Source organism: Orcinus orca, chromosome 4, assembly GCF_937001465.1.
Source record: "Orcinus orca chromosome 4, mOrcOrc1.1, whole genome shotgun sequence".
NCBI classification, from domain to species: Eukaryota; Metazoa; Chordata; class Mammalia; order Artiodactyla; family Delphinidae; genus Orcinus; species Orcinus orca.
This window is the reverse complement of record NC_064562.1, coordinates 51,999,821-52,023,774: the sequence shown is the minus strand read 5'-3', so window position 1 is coordinate 52,023,774 and position 23,954 is coordinate 51,999,821. Positions and strand designations below refer to the sequence as shown.

At 37.4% G+C, this 23,954-nt stretch overlaps 1 protein-coding gene and 1 long non-coding RNA gene across 2 annotated transcripts in view; both read right to left on the bottom strand.

Annotated features, from left to right (window-relative positions):
* Positions 1-23,954, bottom strand: part of LOC125964348 (uncharacterized) — a 725,473-nt gene that overhangs the window by 591,897 nt on the left and 109,622 nt on the right. The window lies entirely within an intron of this gene.
* The window catches only part of GC (GC vitamin D binding protein), a 38,799-nt gene continuing 24,376 nt past the window's right edge, over positions 9,532-23,954 (bottom strand). Inside the window, exons 7-13 of the mRNA XM_004283566.3 lie at positions 23,358-23,487; positions 22,135-22,337; positions 21,050-21,179; positions 20,526-20,623; positions 18,899-19,031; positions 13,806-13,857; positions 9,532-9,711 (exon numbers count right to left, since the gene is read on the bottom strand). Coding sequence (XP_004283614.1) covers positions 13,825-13,857; positions 18,899-19,031; positions 20,526-20,623; positions 21,050-21,179; positions 22,135-22,337; positions 23,358-23,487 — 727 coding nt within the window. The 3' untranslated portion in view covers positions 9,532-9,711; positions 13,806-13,824. The remainder of the gene's footprint in view (positions 9,712-13,805; positions 13,858-18,898; positions 19,032-20,525; positions 20,624-21,049; positions 21,180-22,134; positions 22,338-23,357; positions 23,488-23,954) is intronic.

Genomic DNA, 23,954 nt, shown 5'->3' with positions numbered 1-23,954 from the left:
AGAACTAGTGTTGCTTTCAGGCTTTGAAGAAAAAAATAGAATTCCTTTCATTTAAATTCTAAAGAGGCATAGTCGTTGCTTCACACGGTATAAGGTAGAGCTTTCTGTCTGAGGAGTAAAATGAACTGTGTATGTTGAGAAGAAAGACATCTCCCCGCAAATGCCTTTTCTTTCTGTTCTACTTGATAGTGCAGATAAGAATCACAAGTTCCCTCTTTCTCAGCCCAGCTATTAAATGAGAAAGGAATGACTTAAAACAAGGCTGGGAAGTATGTGGATGATGACTGGGGAAACAGGCCACCTTTTAACAAAACCTCACTAAGTGTGGATAGTACAGTTGTTTTGAAGTTCTGTTATGACCAGTTTTAAAATCAAATGATGTGTTTACTTATCTGTGTATGGAAAAAAGTGCTCAATCCTGAAAATTCCACATCACTGATGTTCTTAGCATTTTATTCCATGGGTAAGATGAATCTTTCATTAAGGACGGGAGGGTGAAGAGGGCAAGGTATAGACCTTGTTCCTATATTGTAAAGATTATGCTCTGAACCAGCAGTTGCACAAATCAACCTCTGATTGGGTGGGGTCAACAGTACCGTATTTCATATAAAGTAGCAGAAAAGGCTCAAATCTCATAGGTACGCAAGTCAGACAGAGTGGAGTTCAAATGACTGGTCATTTATCACCCTTCCTGTGCTCAAATGCTTGTGAAATAGATGATGGTGACTAGTGATGGCCTCATTGCACTTGGAGCACAAACGAAGGCATGGAGATCTTGTGGGTAATGTGCTCTGATAGCCTGAGTTTCTGGGTAGAAGTCTGGTCCTTTGTCTGGTGTTTCCTTTATACAATCCATCAATTTAAGCAGAGGAGTGGAGGCAGGGACTGGTTTCACGGACAGGTGCTCCTGAGAGAACAGTCTCTTTTTCTTAGTTAAGTATTTAAACCATAGCACACCCTGGCTTCATGGTTGTTTTTCAGAATTAGCTAAGAAATAGAAGAAAGCTCTGGAAGATCTATTTTCAGGAACAGTGATCGATGCTAAATTTTTGGCAATAACGGTGCTGTTTTATTTATTTTTAAATTTTTTAAAATTAATTAATTTATTTATTTTTGGCTGCGTTGGGTCTTGCTGCATGCGAGCTTTCTCTAGTTGCAACGAGCAGGGTCTACTCTTCGTCGCGGTGCGTGGGCTTCTCATTGTGGTGGCTTCTCTTGTTGTGGAGCGCAAACTCTAGACGCACGGTCTTCAGTAGCTGTGGCATATGGGCTCAGTAGTTGTGACTCGCGGGCTCTAGAGCGCAGGCTCAGTAGTTGTGGCACATGCGCTTAGTTGTTCCGCGGCATGTGGGGCCTTCCTCTACCAGGGATCGAACCCATGTCCCCTGCATTGGCAGGCGGATTCTTAACCATTGCGCCACCAAAGAAGTCCCAACGGTGCTATTTAAAAATTTTTAACGTGTCAGAAAAAATTTCCTCAATGTTTGCATTATATAACGATGGAAATGCTTAGAGCAATAGCAATTTTAAAATGCAGCTGTGCTAATGAAAAATTATATAATTGACTTTATATAATTGCCAGCTGATGAGAGTATTGATTTTATTTGAATCAAAATTAATCACAGGTTTCATCATTGCTGTCTTTTGAGTTAATAAACTGATGATCCTTCACAATTTAATTCTCTGCTTTTTATATAGAAACAATCCATTAGAATTAGAGTAGCAGCTGAGTATAATTGTCGATTTAGCTTGAGTACATTAGGTATCGTAACCGGGAACATATGAATGGCAATGAGCTGTATATATGATAGACCGGATGAGAAAAACTTATTATAGATTAGAACTTATTTTTTTTCCTTCTATGTTAAGTTTCTAGCACTTTTGGCCTTACTCTGAGTTTATATTAACTTATTTTCATCTGACTGATTTTATAATATCTAAATTTATTCTATGAATGACTTCTCAGTTTATTGATATTGAAATTAATTTTTTAAAATGTTGATAATTTTGTTTCCGCTCAACAAGTCTACATTTGACTTTGGCTTCTATTTACATTATTTCCCCAACCTTAGGAGTGTTTTGTTCTATTCTGCATGGCCGCTGCCAATGACAAATATGTCGATCTTAGAATTTTCCAAATGAGTAAAATTTATCTTAGGTTCTTTCACTCTATCTTTTGGTGCCCCTTCTCCTTCTCCAAGGATTTTCCTAACTCCTTCAGCTATTCCATTCCTGAACAACTCAGCCATATTGGGGGTCCATCTGAATATTCCCTTGGGGAATATATAGATAGACACCCCCCCAACCCCATATGGCTGAGCCAGTTGCTGGTTGTTCATGGCCATCATCTGTTCTTACTGTTCAGTGTCCTGTTCTGATTAGTCAGGACCTATGTCATATCAATTGTTAAATATTTTGACTCTCACCCCCATTAATGGCCTTTGGCCTCATTCCTTTCCTAACAGAATTTGTTTTTAACAAAGTATCTGTGGTCTCAGTTATTTACACATTTCTATGAATTTGGGTCAGTGTCTTACATTTTCCAGGGCACTGCACTGGAGCATAGCTGAGATGGTTTTGTTTAAGGCAGGGGTAATTTGGAAGAATGGGTAAGACCCCTATGGGGTTTGTTGGCCTCAGAAATGGACAGAGAAGACATGTCCTCATGCTGCGATCTGGTCTCCTGGAGAGTCTACTGTTCTAAAATATTTTCTCCCATCCATGTGTTTCTAAAATTTGAGTTATATATTGAGTCCTTTGGCTTCTAATTTCACTCAGTATATTTCTTTAAGAAAACAAATGTTTCTGGGAAAGAAAATAGTAAATTAAATCAACATAAGGTTTTTAGCCCAATTTGGAGACTGGATAAACATATCAAATGTACTAATAAAAACACAAATGCATTGAAAATAGTCAAAAAATATATAAACATAAGATGTTATTATCACTGTCATTAGGACACTGGAAACCTTGAGGAGAGTTTGAGTAAAAAGGGGAATTAAGTAAAAAGTAAAAAAGAAAGTCCAGAGCTGGATATTGAAGGACTTGGAAGACGTATTCTCTCTCCTCTTTATTTAACCAGGTGGGTTGTCTAGAGCCTTACTGTAGAGGTGAGAGCATGACTTATTTCTCTTTTAAGTTTTAATATTTTTTAAATTGAAGTATAGTTGATTTATAATATTATGTTAATTTCTGCTGTACAGCAAAGTGATTCAGTTATACATATATATTTATAAATGCATATATATGTATGTGTATATATATATGCATTCTTTTTTATATTCTTTTCCATTATGGTTTATCATAGGATACTGAATATAGTTCTCTGTGCTATACAGTAGGACCTTGTTGTTTATCCATTATATATAAAAGCTTACATCTATTAACCCTAACTTCCCACTCCATCCCTCCCCCAACCCCCTCCCCCTTGGCAACCACTAGTCTGTTCTCTATGTCCATGATTCTGATTCTGTTTCATAGATAGGTTCATTTATGTCATATTTTTATATGACATATTATATTATATATGACATATTATATAATATATATATTATATCACGTATAAGTGATATCATGATCTTTTTCTTTCTCTGTCTGACTTACTTCACTTAGTATGATCATCTCTAGTTCCATCCATGTTGCTGCAAATGGCATCATTTCATTCTTTTTTATGGCTGAGTAGTATTCCATTGTATATATGTACTACATCTTTTTTTTTAACATCTTTATTGGAGTATAATTGCTTTACATTGTTGTGTTAGTTGCTGCTGTATAACAAAGTGCATCAGCTATATGTATACATATATCCCCATATCCCCTCCCTCTTGTGTCTCCCTCCCACCATCTCTATCCCCTAACTCACCCCTCTAGGTGGTCACAAAGCACTGAGCTGATCTCCCTGTGCTATGTGGCTGCTTCCCACTAGCTATCTATTTTACATCTGGTAGTGTGTATATGCCCATGCCACGCTCACACTTCATCCTAGCTTACCCTTCCCCCTCCCCATGTTCTCAAGTCCATTCTCTATGTCTGCGTCTTTATTCCTGTCCTGCCACTAGGTTTTTTAGAACCTTTTTTTTTTAATTCCATCTATATGTGTTAGCATACGGTATTTATTTTTCTCTTTCTGACTTACTTCACTCTGTATGACAGACTCTAAGTCCATCCACCTCACTACAAATAACTCAATTTCATTCTTTTTATGGTTGAGTAATATTCCATTGTATATATGTGTCACATCTTCTTTATCCATTCATCTGATGATGGACACTTAGGTTGCTTCCATGTCCTGGCTATTGTAAATAGAGTTGCAATGAACATTTTGGTACATGGCTCTTTTTGAATTATGGTTTTCTCAGGGTGTATGCTCAGGAGTGGGATTGTTGGGTCGTATGGTAGTTCTATTTGTAGTTTTTTAAGGAACCTCCATACTGTTCTCCATAGTGGCTGTATCAAAAAGGTAATGTATTCTGCAAAACATAGCCTGGCTAGATCTGATTTCCTTTTGGAAATGGGATAAAGAGAAGTATAAATATAGGGTTTTCCACTTTTTTTTAACCTGATAATTATAGTTGATAGTGAAATGCTCAGTATTGCCAGTGTATACCCAGCTACCAATTTCAATGTCAGTAGAGTATGTATATAGGTTAAGAGTATAGCGTCTGGAGTCAAACAATCTGGATTCCAATTCTAACACTGTAAATTAGTTGTTGACCTTGGGAGGGTTATTTAACCACTTTGTGCCTCAACTTCTCCATCTGTAAAATGTGGATAATAGTAGTACCTACCTCATGGAGGTCAATGAAACTAATGTGTAGATGGTGGTTTTAAAATGCCTACAAATTATTTGATACTCCATTCATCACACACACACACAAAGATGCAGGCTATTTCACCTCCCATTGAAACTGGATGGATCTTTGCACTGCCTGTTGAATAGAACGTGGTAGAAAGGATGCTGCCTGATTTCTGAGGGTTGATTAGATATGCCATCATATTTTGGGAAACTCACTCTGGGAATCTTCAGCCACCACTTGCAAAGTCTGGCTGCCCTGAGGCTGCTGTATGGAGACCACCTGAATAGACCACTAGAGAGAGATGCCCAAGGAATCCCATTATTCCAGACCCCAGCTGTTTGATTCCTTCCAGCTCATGCCACTTATGTGAATAAAAGATCTTTCAAGACGGTCCCAGCCCCAGCCATTGCCTGACTGTAACTATATGAGAAATTTTGAGTCCAGTCAATCCCCAGATTTGTAACCATATTTAATGATTTAATTATTGTTCTAAGCTGCTCTTTCAGGGTGACACGTTACAAACAATAGATAAGTGGCACAATTACAGAGCAGTATGTGCCCTACCTGATTTAAGGAAAGTGCTTAGTAAGTGTTCGTTATTGTTAGATCAGTGTTTGCTGTTAGCTTGTTATCAGTGTGCTTATCTCCCTGAACCCATTTTATCTGTAAATTAGATGTATTAGGACCTGGATTATCTGCTTCATGTGATGGTGATGAAGAGTAGATGAGATAATAAATGTAGGAAAGTCCTTTGAAAAGTAATACAGTATGTAAAAAGTGAAGTATTTTACTATTTTTAACATCTTTTAACCTAATCTTAGAAGGAGTTTAATATGGAGAAGATATACTTTATCACTACTGCTATCTTTTAAGAGATAAAACGGGTCTTTTTCTTCTCAAAATTTTAAACATTCTAAGGAGCTAAATGAAAAACTTAGATGGATCATTTAGTGTGCGTGCACAAAGTTGCCAAATTGACACAGTTAAAATCTCTGAGAATAAAAGTTGAAAATTCTGTATGTTGTTACCTTGCCTCCAAGCTTTTCATGTTGTTCTAAAGTAAGCTTGTTTAAGGTGACTACATACTATCAATTTTATTAATGTCTGATTTTAGAATAGATTTCTCCACAGCCATCTGCATTTATACCTGTCATCCACAAGGTGGCAGTAAAGATACTGATTTGAAATGGCCGTGCCCTCCTGAGGCTATTCATGGCGCAACATACAAGGGACAGAACAACGCAACCAAAAATAAATAAATAATTTTTTAAAAAAAGATCTGTGCTTCTGATAATTGAAGAGTGAGGACACAGACACACGATTCATTGTTAGAAACTTTCTTGCTGGGGTAGAAGCAATATAGGAACCTCCAACCCCTGATCTATGGATGAGTAAGTAGGTCCTATCATTAAATGTAAACCAGAATTTGCCAAAAAAGCTTAAGTTATGAAAGTAAGAGTCTTGTGCCGGTGGATGTGGTGGAAAGAACAATTAGGTACTTTCTTGGACAAATGGGAAAAAGAGTACTTTAGATCCTGGAAGAAATGGACAAGGATGAAATAGCTTCTGGGAAAGGCCATCTTTTGACTTGATTATCTATGACTGGGCTTTCTATAATGAGAGACAAAAATTTCATTCTATACTTGACAGAAGTTTCAAAATGCAACAGCAGATTGAGATAAGGCAGTGTTAGAAAATTTCCCTTCTCCGGTACAATCAGTCATTTAGCCAATTGGTGCTTAACGGGTTGATCTCAGAAGCTTTCCTATTTCTAAGTGGGGTGAGGTACCATGCTTCTGGAGCAGTGATTTGCAGTCTTGGCTAGCAGCTTCCATCAAGACTGATTAAATCTGAATCTCAGAGAGGGGGGTCCTGGGCACCGTTCTGTTTTGTTTCCCTTCAGATGATCCCTTCTTCAGATGATTCTAATATGCAGCTAGGCTTGAGAATCACTGGTCTATGGATGGGTGGGGATGAGACTTCTGTGGTGGGGAGAGGTACACAAAAGGGAGACCAGAGGCCTAAAAAGACAACCTTCTGGGTCTTCTTGTTTATTTTTAGCTATTTATCACTAAATGGAAATAAACAGTTAAGTTGATTAAATTCTCACTTCATTAGAGCATATTGCATACTGACATAATAGAACAGCTTTTCCCTTATGTTTTAAAATTTAAATCTCCACGAAAAGAAGCTTTGTTTTGCAAGAGTTTCCAGTTAGGTATTAATACACTAATCCTGTGTAGACCATTTAAGGAGATGGTTCCCAGGTGATGGTTTAAGGATCACCTGTGGGATGACTCAGGCATCCAGAAAAACACAGGATGTTAGTACTGCAACTTGAAAGACTTTAAACCTTGCAAAGGGCACAAAAATAACAGAAGGCTTGTGTGATGGTTAAATTTCAGGTGTCAACTTGGCTAGGCTATGGTGCCTTTTTGTGTAGTTATACATTAGTCTAGATGTTTCTGTAGGTATTTTGTAGATGTGATTAACTCTCCCACCAGCTGATTTCAAGTAAAAAAGATTATCCTTGATGATGTGCGTGGGCATCAGCCAATCAGGCAAAGGCCTTAAAAGCAAAGACTGAGGTTTCTCAGAGGAGAATTCTGTCGAGGCTGTAACGTGCGTGAGTCTCCAGGCTGTTGGCCTGCCTTACGGACTTCGGACTTCCCAGCTCCACAATTCTGTAAGTCAGTTTTAATAATAAATCAATCTCTCTATCTCCTATTATTTTCTTGGAGGAACTCTGACTGATGGAGTTTGTGGATTACATTCTTAGAAACAACGTATTGTTTTCTTTGTTTCTCTCATGAGGACCAGTGTTTTTCGAGGAAGGTGATATGTAAGGTATAAAAAATTGAGGACAACTTATATAATAGACATTAACCGGTAAAGTCAGCTATGGTTGACAGTAGTAGGTGGAAATTCAGAAGCGTCTCTTTAATGTTGGGAAGCACTTAGGAAATAAGCATAAATTCTGGCAATATCTTCTCAAAAAATCTCTGTTTCCTACCAAATGGAAGAAATCCAGGCATAATTACGGGTATAAAGTCTAAACTTAAGATTCTTGTACTAAAATGATGGAATATTTGGGTCAGTGATTCTCAATATTAAAAAATGGTGAAAGGCGTTCAGAGTTTGCTGGAAAATATATCCAGGGGAACCATGACTACACTACTTCAACCAATCATGTAATATTTATTGAATACTTAGTGATAAAAAAAAAAACACCCAGTTCTGCCTAGTCAGGTGTAAAAATACTTGACCAAAATGGACCAGTTTGTAAGCAGTTCATGAATAATTTGTAAATGTGACGTTTCAGATAAGAGCAGAGCAGAAGTTATCAAAATTAATTTCACGGAGCTATAATTCTGGGCCATATTGAAAGGAAATGAGATCACTGGTTAAATGTAGACAGTAATAAATTGTATACCGTAAGTTGTAACTCTTCAAGGGACGTACACTACATTGTGATTCCAAAACTAATTTGATCAGTGAGCACATTCTTCAAGTATGCCTATGAGTCTTGACTGGTGTGCTAGAAATGAAAGCTAAGTCTTTGTTTTTTACTAACTCTGCTACCTTGGGCCCTTCACCCACCTTTATGGAGTCTTGTACCCCATATCTTTTATCAATGCTGTTTACTTCTCAGAGTTGGTTTTGAAGCTTCAGCAAGTTAATTTTAGAAATAAAAAATAGACTTTAAAAGGTCTAAAATACTGCCTACAAGTGAAATGGGTAGGTTGTTGCTTTTTTACTTCATGGAATCACCTGAAGAACTTCCCTGTTTGAGGTTAATTTTCCCTCTTGGAATCTTTGTGGGAGGGTAGAACTGCACATTCTGCTGCAGAAGCTGCAAGGAGCAGGCATTGGCTTTCCCAGTTCTTGGCCGCTGAAGTCTTGAGCACCTGATCTTGGTTTAGTTAATGAAATGCAACCTGCTGGGGCTTAGAATCTTGGGAGGGGACCAGGGATGATTTTGGTTAATATGACTCCAGTTATATTTGCTATAAAACATGCTTCGTCTCTACCATAAAACTCTACATCTACCACGAGATGAATTTCAATTCCTTGAAGCAGTTAACTATAAATATAGAAGGCTTTCCTTGGCTTGTATTGGTTTCAGAGGAGCATTGATTCTGAAAACATAATCTTTCTTGCAAAGCAAAATCTGTTGAGTTAGAACACCTTCAGTTTCCACGGGCAAATCAAGCACATAGAAATAATATCTTATAGTGTATATACAGTAAATCGAATTCAGCTGAAATCATTGTATTTAGAACTCTGACCCAATAAATTGCTCTGAGGACTCGTCTTTAGCAACAATAAACTTGTTCAGGCTCCAGAGGTTTTCTTTTTGCCAGGCAGATACTACCTAATTAATGGCGTACAACTTGCAGCTGGGAGCAAGAAGGTATCCTCAGGGAGGCTGCTTTTTCTTTAATTAAAAACAAAATTTGTCTTTAAGAAGTGAGCTATTCTGGGCTATTTGTGGTAGAAGGCTGTTAACTTTTTCTTAATGGTACTTATTAAGCCTGAGAAGCGATCAAGGCATGGAGCTCAGTGTGCTGGGAAGTGTAAAGTGGATGCTTATGCTGTGAATCTTTTAGGACACAGCAAATCTAGAAAAAAGCAGGGCCTTGTGAGGCTGAGGCTGCCTCCTGTAGTGTCTTGGTGAAGGTCACAGGAATAGTGCTGGAGATCAACATGGTAGCATCATGCTCAGTAGCATTTATGGTTTGCATTGTAGTTCCATTTATTTTGTTAACAGATCATCATACTTAACATTAACAATAGTACGAGGCTATTGCAGCTGATAACAAGCAGGGAGTATCCTAGTTGTCTCCCTGGGAGCTCCGGTTTTGCTTAGGTTAGGCCGTCAGATGTCATTCCCAGAGTGGTTCCAGCTCTAGGTCTGTGGGAATAATGGAAATAAATGTTAGAAAACCAGAGCTAATGGGCGACAATCATCCTACAGTTCAACAGATGCATATAAGGTCAGGTTATTACGCATAAAGATAAACCTGTCTAGCGTGACCCGTGTATCCACTACAGCCCACCTGATGGGTCCGGAGTCAATGTAAGAAATTCCCAAGGCCTGAATATAAAGCCATCACTGTTATGCTAAGGTACATCATACAGTTTCTTTTTCTTTGAACTAATGGTGTATGTAAGTTTCTGATGTATGAGTATGAATAATCACTGCCAGAGCGAAAAAAAACAACCAATGCACATGAGGCCCCTCAGTCATGGGACTGAGATAATAGTTGTTGTTATTTTAGTACCTCACTGAGTGTGAGGTTTTAATCAAATCACCTTCTACTTTGTAATGAAGCAAATGTGTCTCCCCCTTGTTTATTTTCTTTTCCAAGACACTACAGCAGGGTTGTATCATAATTCTGTTTGCACAGTGCGAGAAATTCCATCTTTCATTGACCTCAATGAGTTTATGCCTTGGAGTGAGGATGAGAAAGGAGACACCTCCATGCTTCCCTCATATGTTTCTCTTGTGGTGTCGGCACCTAGTTGTGCTGAGTGTGATTCTAGTAGTATTTTCCCTCTGACTCGATTCCGCAGCATGAGCTAACTCCTTTATCTGTTGGCAACCCAACACTAATTGTTTCCAAAGCTGAAGGCAAAAGATAACTGGCTTTGTGGGATTTATGAAAAGACAGTAATTCCTTCTCCAATGGGGCATGCAAATGTGGTCACAATCAACTTGGGGGTTAGAAGAAATTGATCAAGGGGCCCAATAACTGTCAAGATGACAAGTCGTTTTATAAAAAGACTTTAGTTAAGAATGAAATAGCATCAAGCTGTTGAGTGGAAGACATGAATTGTGGGTGTACCTAAGGATGGGAACACCTTGAGACAAAGCCTTCAGCTTCTACAAGCTGTTCACATCTCGAGTGGGGTAGGCTTTCAGTGAAAAATACATAGCCAGCCAAAGTTAGTTTAATGGGTTTAGGAACTGCTTCACGCTAAATAATGTGCCACTTCTGTCATCAAGAGCATAATTGTTAGAGTAAGAAAAACCATAGAAGAACTTGGATATATTCTACAGCAATTTAAGATATGAAGAAAAGGCTGGTCTGTGGGGAGATGGGGGAGGGAAGACAAGTGCTCACTACTTAGTTTGGAATCAAAGTCAAGTGCTGGATTCAGAGCAGCTCACAACTGCTGATAATTAAATGGATCCAGGATTGTCCTACAGAGCTACAGAATTCTACCTGGAACCCAAGAATCATAATCTGCTGGCTGTGTTCTAGAAACCTAATAGAACTTTTAGGTTATGGCATCATTATTTCTAGACATCAAGTGCCCCAGTCCCACAACCTTGTGAACAAGGTATAATTTGCTCTTTCAAAGCCTGCTCCAAATATAACAACCCTTTATAATTGCAGGTTGTGGTTATAATAAACAGGCAGTGGGTAAAATAGAGCTTGAAACCTATGGAAGGAATATGTGAGTGATTTTTAGGGCTTCCTTCTAGCTGATCAAAATGTGTTTGGGTGGCCAAACAATTGGGTGATGCAGAAATTGGAGAACTAATTAAAGGCCATAGAAAAATATTGACTAATGCGAGAGAAATGATAAAATATTTATAGAAGATAATGACTAGAACCAGAAGAATCAGTATATTAGAACCCTTCATTAATCTGTCACTGAAAAAAACAGTTTACATGTTGATTTAGCTAGCATTAAATATTTCAGAAAGTTGTTAGGTTAAAAAAAAACTCTATCAAATTAGTGTTACGTCTCCTTAAAATATTCTTTTTCAATTTGTGCTCCCAGGGACTGAAAGAATATGAATATACATGAGACACCAAAAAATGCACTGAGTTCCTAGAGAATAACATAATCCGGTGAAAACAAATTCAAAGGCGAAGTTATATGGCTTTCCAAACAACCCGAATTCTTATTAAGGCTAGGGATACCTCAAAGGGTGGGAGGTGAGGTAACTTGTGTATTGGGATTTTAACTCTATATAGATTATATGTGGATTGAGATGAAGGGAGACTGAATTAATTTAAATGAGGGAAAACGATTAGTTGAGCAGCAACAGAGACCAGATACTATTTTTAACTCTAGAATAGTTATACGCAAGTAACTTCACTTTTAATTTTTTAATTGAGGTGTAAGTGACATATTAGTTTCAGGTGTGGCCTTTTTCTCCAGAAATAGTTCAGTGAACTTACTTTCCCTTTAAGACACAATATTCATGTGCAAAAGCACAAGAATATATAGGCAGGGAAACTTGTTTTAGTTTAGATTCATATTGCAGACAAAGAATGTTGCCTGCCGTCAGACACTGCAGCTGTCCTGACAGTGTGCCCTGAGGGGAATTCAGGATGCCCTGAGGGGAATTCAGGATGGAGAAAAACAGGAAACTTGCCGTGCTCTGGATTCTGGCCCCATGCATATCTAAAGCAATAATTTCAACGACCCCAGATTCTTGCACCTTCCCATATAATAGAAAAGAACTAAAATCATTAACTTGAGATGTCTGTTCTTTGTGATTAGCAATAATCTTTGATGTTCAACTTCATGTTTGTTTTTTCAGCAAAAAAACCACATATATCCTGGCTCCTCCTTTACCTCCTCAGAGCTATCTGAGAGGCTGTCTCCTGGGCTATAGTCTTCAGTAAGGTCCCCAAATAAAACATAACTCACAACTTTCAGGTTGTATGTTTTTCTTTAGTCAACAGTTGTATCAGTAGTAGAAGCGGCAGCAGTAAGAACTTTGCTAGTATTACTGCTATTATTTTCTAGGAATTTTATATGCATAATCGTTTCACTTAATCATTACAACAATGCTGAGAAGTAGATATTACAATTTTCTTCTTACAGAAAAGGGAACTGAGCTCTAGGTAGTATAATTTAAGTTTATAAAGGTAGACGGAGAGGGGTTTCTAATCCAGATTGGGTGATTCCAAAAATGAGTTTCCTTGATCATCTCCATTGCAGTTCCTCTCAGAATGTTAATTTTCTTTTGCTGTTTCTAATGATTCATATTGTTGATGGTTGGAAGCTTGAATTTCATTAGTCAAAGGCTTTTGCTTTCATATCATTTTAGGAAAAGATACCAGTAAATCAGCAAAGTTAAAATTTTACATCATTGAAAAGCCTGTTTAAGATCTGAGATAAGCCAAAACCACTTTTTTAAATCATTTTTTTAAATTTCAGAAGCAATATATTTTGTTGTTGTTGTTGCGGTACGCGGGCCTCTCACTGTTGTGGCCTCTCCCGTTGCGGAGCAGAGGCTCCGGACGCGCAGGCTCAGCGGCCGTGGCTCACGGGCCCAGCCGCTCCGCGGCATGTGGGATCTTCCCGGACCGGGGCACGAACCCATGTCCCCTGCATCGGCAGGCGGTCTCTCAACCACTGCGCCACCAGGGAAGCCCAGAAGCAATATCTTTAAAATGAATACAATTAAATCTAGAAAGAATATTTTTGTAGAAATGTGCACAGTTGAGATCACTTTCAGTTTAAAGTATGGAGTTCTATCGAAATTATTTTATACTTTTAATATCTTTATCAGGCATTTCTTAATGGGTGAAAATGTAATATCTGAAAGAAGGAAGTGGTACTATTTCAACAGTGTTGCTTTAATTTGAGGAATGCCGCTTTCCTTCTGAGAATCCTGCCATGTTATCTTTAAGACTTGATGGTCTCTGTCTTTGAACTCAGTTTTTTCTATTGAATGCATTAAAATACCTGAAATGATCTCTATACTGTCATTATCTTAGATGTGAGGTTAAGATGGATATAGTACCAGGCTGAGGATCTGAATTCTAGTCCTAAATTTGTCAGAAGTTGGTCATATATACTTGCGTAAGCTCCTTGACTTTTCCATATGCTTAATATCCTCATCTCATAAAATAGTCTCATAAAATGACTTTAAATAATTGTTAGAATAATTTGGACAAATAGTCTCCTTCCCATTATGATTTTAAAGATACATTGTACAAAGCTGGGTTCTTTGCTGCCTTTAAAAACTGTACTTACCTAAGACAGTACACATGCATCAGGACTGTAGGGTATTCATTACAGCATCAATCTGAAATGAAAAAAATTATTTAAATCATGGAGTGTTTTGTTTGTAGACTAGTAGGTCATTTCAAAAGGTATAACAAAAAAAAAAAGGTATAACATTTTTTTGAACCTTGTTTAGAGGAAAGGATTCTTGTCAAAATGCAGTTTTATATTGAACTTTTAATTGACCATCCTTCACATCCTTAATTAGTTTTACAGTGTCCCTGCTCTTGAAGAGTTTACAGTATTCCAGGAAAAGAGACGAGGAAAAAATGACAATAGTTAATAGGCGCTAATTATTGGGTGTGCACTGAATGTTAAAGCATAACAGCTTGGGTGCCAGGGAAGCATTCCCAGAGGAGGTGGTGTCTAAACTGAATCCAGAATCTTGATGAAAGATTGAGCCACGTTATAGGGTGCGAATAGGGCAATCTAGGATGAGTCATTAGGTGCAAAACCCTGAGGTAAGAGCAACTTTAATGTACTTGAAAAATTGCAAGTAGTTCAGGAGAACCAACACAAGAGGAGCAAGAAGTAATGATCAGTTTGGAGAGGAAACCAAGGGTCCAAATTCTTTGATTAAAAAAGAAAATTGGACTTCAATTTAGAAGCAACAGAGAGCAATTAGAATGTATTAACCATTTTGTGCTTTGCAAAGGTTATTTTGACCTCAGTATAGAGATGGAATTGGGTGTGAGGCACTGGAGGAAGACTGGAGATGGGAGACCAAGGGTGTAACCCCGGCAAAGATTGCCTAAGAGTACTGATAATGTAGAAGAAGGTATCTACTGAGAGATATTGAAGAGTTAGAATTGATAGGATTTGGAATTTAGTTGAATGTATATAGAAGTCAAGGATTCCATTTTAGACAATGTGAATGACGATAATATTTATACATTTAGGAAATAAGAGGGGGTTTTACGGGAAAGACTTTGGGCATGTTGAGTTTGAATTTCTTGTGGGACAAGAGAGCCCCCATGGACAGTTGGATAAAAATGTTGGTGCTGAGGGGAGAGATTCTGGCTAGAGGTAGAGGTTTGAAGATTGAAGTCATGTCCATGGATGAGAACACTCAGGGAAAATGTCATGTCATGAAAAGTGAAGAAGATCAAGGAAAAACTCTGGAAAACATGGAAACTTAAGGGATAGGTAGAGAGGAAGACAATACTAAAGAGAGTAAGAAGGGAAGAGTCAGAAGGAAAAAGGTAGAATATGATAATGCAGATGACAATTGTTTCAAGAAGAAAAATAATTGTGGGTATCAAGTGTTTTGCAGAGAAGGCTGGTAAGATAAGGACTGAAAAATGTTTATTAGATTTAGCAAGAAGATTTCAGTGTGACTTTGCCATTAGTGGTATGGTAGCGTCAGAAGCCATACTGCAAAGGGTAGAGGAATTAATAAGAGGTGTAAGGAATGAGAGTATATACTGTTCTTTCAAGAATCTTGGCTGTAAGGGAAGGAGAAAAGTAGCTAGGGAGTAGTGTCTAAAGTATTTTAGTTTTTTAAGATCAGGAGATAAGTAACTTTAAATTAGAATCATTAAGAAGGTATTGTTGAAACAAAAGAGTGTAACTAATGAAAGAAGATTCCAAGGAAGTGGGATGAATGGAATTCAGAGTGATACTACTGACCTGGTATCATTTTTGCTATTTTAACAATAATTTTGGATTTTCAGTCAGTAATTAATAGTCTTCCGGTATCGGTAATTTGCCTTTGTCATTATTAGCTAAATTCGGGCTGAATTCTGACAATGACATGGAGTGACAGTAACAGACTCATTAAATAAACTTACGATTTTCCTTATATAATCTCTGTTTATCTCACTCAACTCATGTGTAAAGGGGAATTATAATGTTACCTAACTTTTAGAATTGTTTTAGATCATTCTATAAATGTAAAGCTATTAATATTCTGCTTAAGAAATAGAAATTGTTTAATAATTGCTAGCTATGACACTGAGGATTATAAAATCTACTTATACTGAGAGATGTAACAATTTTTCCTGAAGTATGAGAGAGAAGAAAAGGGGAGAGAAGGAGGTGAAGGGGATGAGAGAGGAAGAGTCAGTCTCCTCTTTGCCCAGCTTCTCTTGGCTATTTGCATTTGACTGTCTTCGAAATTTTAATGATCAACTTCACATAACAGTGGCTTTCTGAAAACTTTGGGAAATCTGTTGGGACATCTTAGGGATAGCATAGTAATGAGTTTTCAGAAGAATGAACAGGGATGCCTTGCCTGAATGATGGAGAGAAATAAAAATCAAGTCTAATTTTGTAGCGGTAAGTTTTTCTACAGTCAGTGGGCCTCTACGGAATATAAAAATGGACCAGTCCTGAGTGCCATGGTAGAGCCAAAAGAAAATTACACTGATGGTTCTATTTCCTGATCATTTCAAGATCAGGGTGAGGGTAGGTAGGGGTAGGTGACCACGTAATGAAACACTGATTTAGTATGGTTCAGAGGCCCCTTCTGCCACTCTTCTAGCAACTGTGCCAAGTATATTTAGAATGGCAGACAGAAATGGATGCCTGGATATAAATGACTTGGAGTGAATGTAGTAGATGGGCACTACTTATAAGGAAAAGAAACTGTCAAGCATTTGGATGAGGAGATTAAATGATAAACAATGAGAAGTTATAATCCAAATTATAGGGTAAATGGGACAAATATTTACACTAAGCATTGAGAATTAAAGTGAATGCTGTTCTAGCAGATTGAAGTCAGAAAGCAGAGGTGAGCACACCTACCTCACAATGAGGTTAACGTAGAAAGACAATCAAAAAGGCTAACGAACACCAGAGGGATGAGTCTCTCAACTCCATTCCTCTCACTGTTCTTTAGCTATTACGGAAAGTCTGGCTACTCAGCAGCAGCACTGCTATAAATTTACTGGTTATAAAGCAAGAAAATAGAACACTACCAAACTGCCTTCTCATCATGGTTGTTGAAAATAAAGTTTTAAAACGGCAATGTGTTATAATGAAAAATATAGTGAAAAGCAGATTAAAGAAATGAAAAGCAAGAGGCTTGAAGGAAGCATGTGCTTCGTGCATAAAGCTCAGTTTGTCTCGTATGAGGTCAAAAAATGTGTAGCTGGATGAACAGATGATGGGACTAGAGATGGGTTACAAAAGTGGTATTTTGACAGAATATAAGAAAAGGATTTAGGCTTTTTTTTTCCTTGATGACTGCATGAGACCGTCAGAGCAAATTCTGCTGATAGAAAACACCTTTTAGGTAAGGTGACTTCTTTTTCCCCCCTTCTGGAAAAGGCAGCCGAAGCAGCTATTTATATTACCCAAAGCCAGTTGGTAGTCCAGGAAGGAACTGTTCTATTTAGTTGCCTTATGCTAAATGTTTTAATGCCGATAATGACCAAAATATCCTAATACTCCAAGTCTTTCAGTTTTTGTTTAGAATCTTACTTGTTTTGAATTTTAATGAAAGGTGAACATGATATATTTCTCAGCAGAATTTAAAGAACAGGATTTTATTCTATTGTACCCTTTTCGTCTGGAATTCTGACTTTACAAATTATTACAAACAAGGTTGGCAAATAGGTTTGGGATTGGAGTGTATACATGGAAATTGGAGGAGAAATCAGAATCTTCAAGGGTATAGAGAAGAAAGACAAACAATATGATGTAGCTCGATTTGTTAATTTAAGGCTTTGTTTGGCAGTATACGGTGAAAAACAAAACTTCACTAAAATGTTAAGAGAATTGGTACGTATAACCCCAAACTTAAAAGAACAAAAACAAAGGCACAAACAGCTTTTCACAGTCTGACTTTCCAAAAACCACTTCAAATATAAAAGAGCCTCTACTGAGAAGAGAGAAAGACATTTTCTAGTTGGTAGAGAAAGCCAGACTAGACTCAGTAGAAATTATGAGGAGAATTTCATGGTTTAGTTTATAGAAAAATGTTCTCATAAATGAAGCCACTGGGCAGTGAAAATAGTCTACCTCTAAGAGAAAATAAATTGACTGTATTTAAATGGAAGCTGAATGACCTGTGGAAGGGATTAACTGAGTGAAAAAGTACACTAAATGAGCTTCAAGGTTTTCTTCTGACACACAAACTTTTGTGATTTTTATTAAGTTTTAGGATATTATCAAATGTGCTCTGATAGAATAGTAATAGAAATAGAATAGAAAAATAATAGAATAATAAAATGAAACCAGCCTTTGTTGCTTTCATGGTTTAGATGAACAAAAATTCATGTAAGTTCTTGAAAAAATTCTTTAACTTATAGAAAGGGACTTCTGATTGGCATTAAATCACTGGCCTAAGTAGTATTAACTTTTTTTTAAATTTCTTTTCTTTTCTTTTTTTATTTTTTATTTATTCATTTTTTTGCGGTACGCGGGCCTCTCGCTGTTGTGGCCTCTCCCGTTGCGGAGCACAGGCTCCGGATGCACATGCCCAGCGGCCATGGCTCATGGGCCCAGCCCATGTGGGATCTTCCCGGACCGGGGCACGAACCTGTGTCCCCTGCATCGGCAGGCGGACTCTCAACCACTGCGCCACCAGGGAAGCCCCGTAGTATTAACTTTTACACTGTAGTTAAATTACTTTTATGTAAAAGCAAAAATGATGGGTCCAAAATGGATCATAAATGTTTCCTTCCCAATAGACAACAAAACCAACAATAGTTAAATCTGGCCAAAAGGGATACAACTTAATATCATGAACTTTAGAAAGAGATGAGCAAAGGAAGATACTATTTTGGTATGGCATAGAGTTGTTCTTAACCCTGCCTCTATACTGCAGAAATAGAATGGGTGAGACATCAAAATTCTTGGAATTGTCACTAATACCTCCAAATTAGCTGTAAAGTGAAATGGAATGCTCTCTTTATCTTTTTTGACTATTCTAATATAGCATTCTGAAATGACTGCTGGAGAATAATGGGTCAAATGGAGGATGTAAACAAATGGATTACTGCATCTGAAAAGGCCAACAAAACATTTCTCCATCAGGCAATCAATAACAAATGAGTAAATCTTACTATATAAGTTCTTAATACTATGCAGTGATTAAGTAGAGGGTTAAATTTTCTTACCTCTGAATTGCAGTAGAGAGGAGGTGAGTTTATAGAACAACACTTGGACGCAAAGTCTGAGCGCTTGTCAGCCAGCTCTTCGAGTTCTGTCTCTGTGGCATCAGGCAGTTTTCCTCTTAGCCTCTCTGCCAGTCTGAAAGGCCAATTTTATGTAAAGTTTTACTAGATGTGTTTTATAAACATGTCTAGTGCAAAATGATAGCCACTTCAGATCTTTAGCAACAAAAAAGGAAAATATAGTTGCCCTTCTTAAGAAAACTTAATATCTATAGAATGATTTTTAGTGCCTCAATTTGAGATTAGAAAGTGAAACCTGTCTCTTTAGATCATGAAAGTAAACATACAAACTGTTGCTGAATTTGAATTCCCGCCTTTCCCCTTTCATTCGCTCAGCTGCATCAATCAGCATGGATGACTTCCTCCTCTAGTCTCCCTGACCTTTCATCTTCTCTCAAGTTCTAGATTTCAAACTCCTCAAAGAATACTTCCCTTACAGGACTTTGTCACTTTCATGTATTCTCCCTGATTTTATGTAATTTTCCCTTCAGTTTGCCTACTTCTCAACTAGCTATACTAGAAAACACAAAAAAGGTTAGAAACTTTGGCTCTTGTTTTTAGCTCTACTATTAACTAACTCTCTAGCTCCCTTTCAAGACGGTGCTAGGATCTGAATTCTCTTGATTCTCTCCCAGTTTGATTGGTCTATGATCTTGGTAACTCTCTACCCTCATAATGGTTTATGACTCAGCCTGGTTTACGACTTTCTCCAAGAAATACTTGCCAGCCCACTCAGTAGTGGGATTGGGAAGTAGTAGAGACCCAAATTTATCTGGATTTGGGATTAGTAAAATGGATACAGGGAAAGGACAACAGGGTGAGGGTGACTAGCCTGCTTATAAAAACGTTATTGAAAAGAATTGGTTCCAGCTGGGAGGGAAAGCAAGTCAGACCAGAAGGAACTCTGGTAGGATAGGGAGAAAAAGGGCATGTATGGGATTGTAAATACCTAGACTCAATCGTTTCCATCTTCTCTACTTTCAAAACTCAAAATGTCAATTTGACTGCATTAACATTTTTAATGTATTGAGATTATATAAATTATCACTCAGTTGCCCCGTGTCATCCTGGAGTTCAAAACTGTTGGCAGAGAACTTAATCTTGCATTATCTGTAACATTCTATAACGCCTCCATGATCTATTAATTATGTAATTTCCTGATAACTGGGAAATAACCATTTTGAACTTAAGGATTTCACAGCTTTTTTTCTTTTAGAGCTTTGTTAAGGTAGACTTCCTGGGGGTCACTGAAGAAGGTGTCATCCTTTTGGGATTCTTTATAAAGGTCTTTTTGTGGGGTTGTATTTGTGCTTGCTGGATCTGTGTTGTTCAAAATGATTTCAAATGAATCTAAGAAATTAATCAAGTTGAGAATGATATGATCTTCTCAACAGAGATTTTCCAGGAAGCCAGTAAAACTTATTATTATTTTAGTGTTAACACTTATTTATAAAGAAATGCCTTCCTTTTGGGCTTAGCACATCTAAAGTCTTCAACTCTTCTTCAAATAGCAGTACTGGGCTACTATTATTGATAAATTTGGAGGAATCAACCAGAACAAGTCCCTTACTTTTTCTTGTACTCAGTAAATGTGTTTTCTGAATAATCGGCACACAGTTCTTGTCCCTTTTCAATGAAAGAAGATAGTTCTGTCGTCAATTGAGGACCCTGTAAGAAAACAGTTATTTGTCTTGAAACACTGTCCAGGGAGATGTTAAATCAGAACTCCATGCAATGTATCAAGATGAGTGTTTATTATCTATATCAGATATTGGCTAACATTTTCTACGTAAGACCAGATTGTAAATATTTTAAACTTTGTATGTCCTATACAGTCTCTGCTGTACCTACTCAACTACCACCATGGCAAAACAGCCATAAACAATAAGTAGAGCTATATGCCAATGAAACTTTATGAACACTGATGTTGGAGTCTTATATAATTTTCATGTATAATATTATTATTTTTAGGGCATTTAAAAATGTAAGACCATTCTTAGATCACAGACACCAGGCCAGATTTGCCCTATGAGCTGCAGTTTGCCAACCCTTGATCTATGGCAAAGTTGATAAAGAAAATATAGCACATTGTACCTTAGCATTGAAACAGGCAGTAGAGTCTTCAGAGTGGCAGCATTCATCAAGGCTTTTCAGGGTTGGCTCAAGTATTTTACTGAGGAATACTTCTGGAATATGAGTCTTCCTACTTAGATCAAACGTATACCTGGCATGAAAGAGAAAGGAGATAACACTCTTTAACGATGGGTAGATTTGTGTAGGCATGTCATGTTTTGAAATTTGACATCTATTAAGGCAGAATACCTGCCTTCTTAATTAAAAATAAGATTTAATTAAAATTGACTCCAAATCAACAGGTTTGAAGTTAAAATCAATATTCTCATTTGAATGCAAACTATTAACAGTTGCTTTGAAGCTATTGTAACTAGTTAATTTAACTCAAGTAAAATGCTGTATGTACTACATATAAATTTGTTTATATATTTATATATAAACAGATCTACTTCACATGCCTATGGAACTGTCCTTTATGCAACTATAATACAATGAACCCTATATAAAGCATCAAGTGAGTAACTTAGGTAGCTTTTCTGTGAAAGTAGTTTGTGTAAATTTTTCCATTGTCTCATCCCATTGTTTATGCATTTATAAAAACAATGAGGGGCTTCCCTGGTGGCGCAGTGGTTGAGAGTCCGCCTGCCTATGCAGGGGACACGGGTTCGTGCCCCGGTCTGGGAAGATCCCACATGCCGCGGAGCGGCTGGGCCCGTGAGCCATGGCCGCTGAGCCTGCGCGTCCGGAGCCTGTGCTCCACAACGGGAGAGGCCACAGCAGTGAGAGGCCCACATACCGCAAAAAAAAAAAAAACAATGAGTACTTAGACAAATGTAAATTAGTTTCAATCCAAATTCAGTCTAAATCCTGCTCTCTAATACTGGTAATTGATTTTAGGGCCTGTTGACTTAGTTAAGAAATATTTTTACACCTCAAGTATGCACGTACTCGTAGTTCATGCAACTCAGTATACGCAACCAATGGTTTATTTTAGTTCTTAGCTGGAGGAAAACAGGTAAAGGCTTACTATTTCTTCCCATTTTAATTTCTTTGTCACTTAATGCTAGTGAATATCAATACTGTCAAATTAGATCAACCCTACTTACTGATCCAGAACTTTGGTGTTTCCTTTATCACACACATCTTTGTTTGTGGGCAACTTGACATCTGGTAGGTCGGGGTTCTGGGCAGCTGGCATGAAGTAAGTGCACACAAAAATGTCCATGGGTGTTCTTTCTTGACAACAGTCCTTAAACTTAGAATTCTTTGTGGATAAGTTGTCACAGATTTTTACTGTGTACTCAGGCAGCTACAAAAGCAATTGTGAGTTTGTGCATTGTTAGTTTCCTAGTTAGTCTAATTAAAAATAAGGAAGGCTTACAAAAGTCAGTGTGAATGCTCTTTCAAGGTACATTGGTAGGACATTTGCGGAGGGCAATTTGTCAATGTGTACTAAGAGCCTTAAAGTATACAATCTGATTTCCATGAATTTACCCTCAGAAAATAATTACGGGTGAAGGGAAGATTTAGCTATAAGGCTATTAAGGGCAGCATTGCTTAACATATTAAACTGAAACAACCTAAGTCCAATAAAAGGGGACTGGTTAAATAAAAAGATGGCATATCTAGGTAGATTAATGCAGCATATGCAATACATACATAGAGTCCCACTTAGCCATTATAAGTCAGGTTATAGAAAAACATCTATGGACATAGACAGGTATCCTTAATGAAAAAAGGCCAGGAAACAAAGTATCTATCTCTAAAGAGGTCCACAGACACGTAGTGACTTTATTTAAGTAACAGTTCAAATCTGTATCTACTTGAAAGGATTATATAAATGAAAGGTGAGAAATTTGGATGACTATCAAATTTTAATAGACATAACAAAAACATTAGACACTTTAAATAAGGGTTGTAGTGTTGTCTAATAGAACAGATGATGAATGATGAAATAATTTCTATCTGTACTGTGCAATACTGAGCATTTGAAAAGTGGCTAGTGTTACCAAAGTTGAAGTTTAAACTTGTTTAATTTAAACTTAACTATATACGACTAGTAGATCTGCATTAGGCTCTGTAGGTAGAGTAAGGTCTTGGGAATCAGAATCTTGTCCTTGTGTGTGGACTTTGCCACTTGCTAGTTGTATGACTTCAAATTATTAATCCTTGCTAATCTTCTGTTTCCTCATCTGTAAAACTGAGTTAACAATATATTTAAATTTCATGGGATACATATGAGGATTCATTGAGATGATGCATATAAAAAGCAGCTTAGGAGAAAGTCTGCCACTCAGTATGTGGCTCATGATGATGATGATTTTCTTACCTCCTTAGCCATGCAGTCCTCAGAGGCAGACTCACAGCACTTGGAGAGGATTGTGGTAACACCTTCAGCCAGTGGCAAAACATCCTCCAGATTTGCAGTAGGCACTTTTTGGGCAAATTTTATGAGATGGCTAAACAGTTAAAAATGAATTAGTAGTTTACCCATATTCCCAGGTTTTTTTGGTTTCATTATGAACACAGAGTCGGGAGGAGTAATAGCATAATTTTAATTCCTCAGTGGCTGCATAGAGCACAACTGCTATGTGATGGATCCTTTGTGCAGAAGTCACTATTCAGAATTCAGTCATCCCCAATGAATCTTTTCATATTTTCAGTACTGATATAGAGCTTCTCTTCTGGCCAGATCTACGTAGTTGAAGCATGCCTTTAAAATGTTAGATCTAACGTATAGCTGATTCACTTTGTTATACAGCAGAAACTAACACACCATTGTAAAGCAATTATACTCCAATAAAGATGTTAAAAAAATAGTTGTGATTAAAAAAATGTTAGATCTAAAATGGCAATGAAGAACACTAATGTCTATTCATAAGGCCAGCATTGTGTTTTTGTGACCCCTCATCGTGTTTAAAAATTT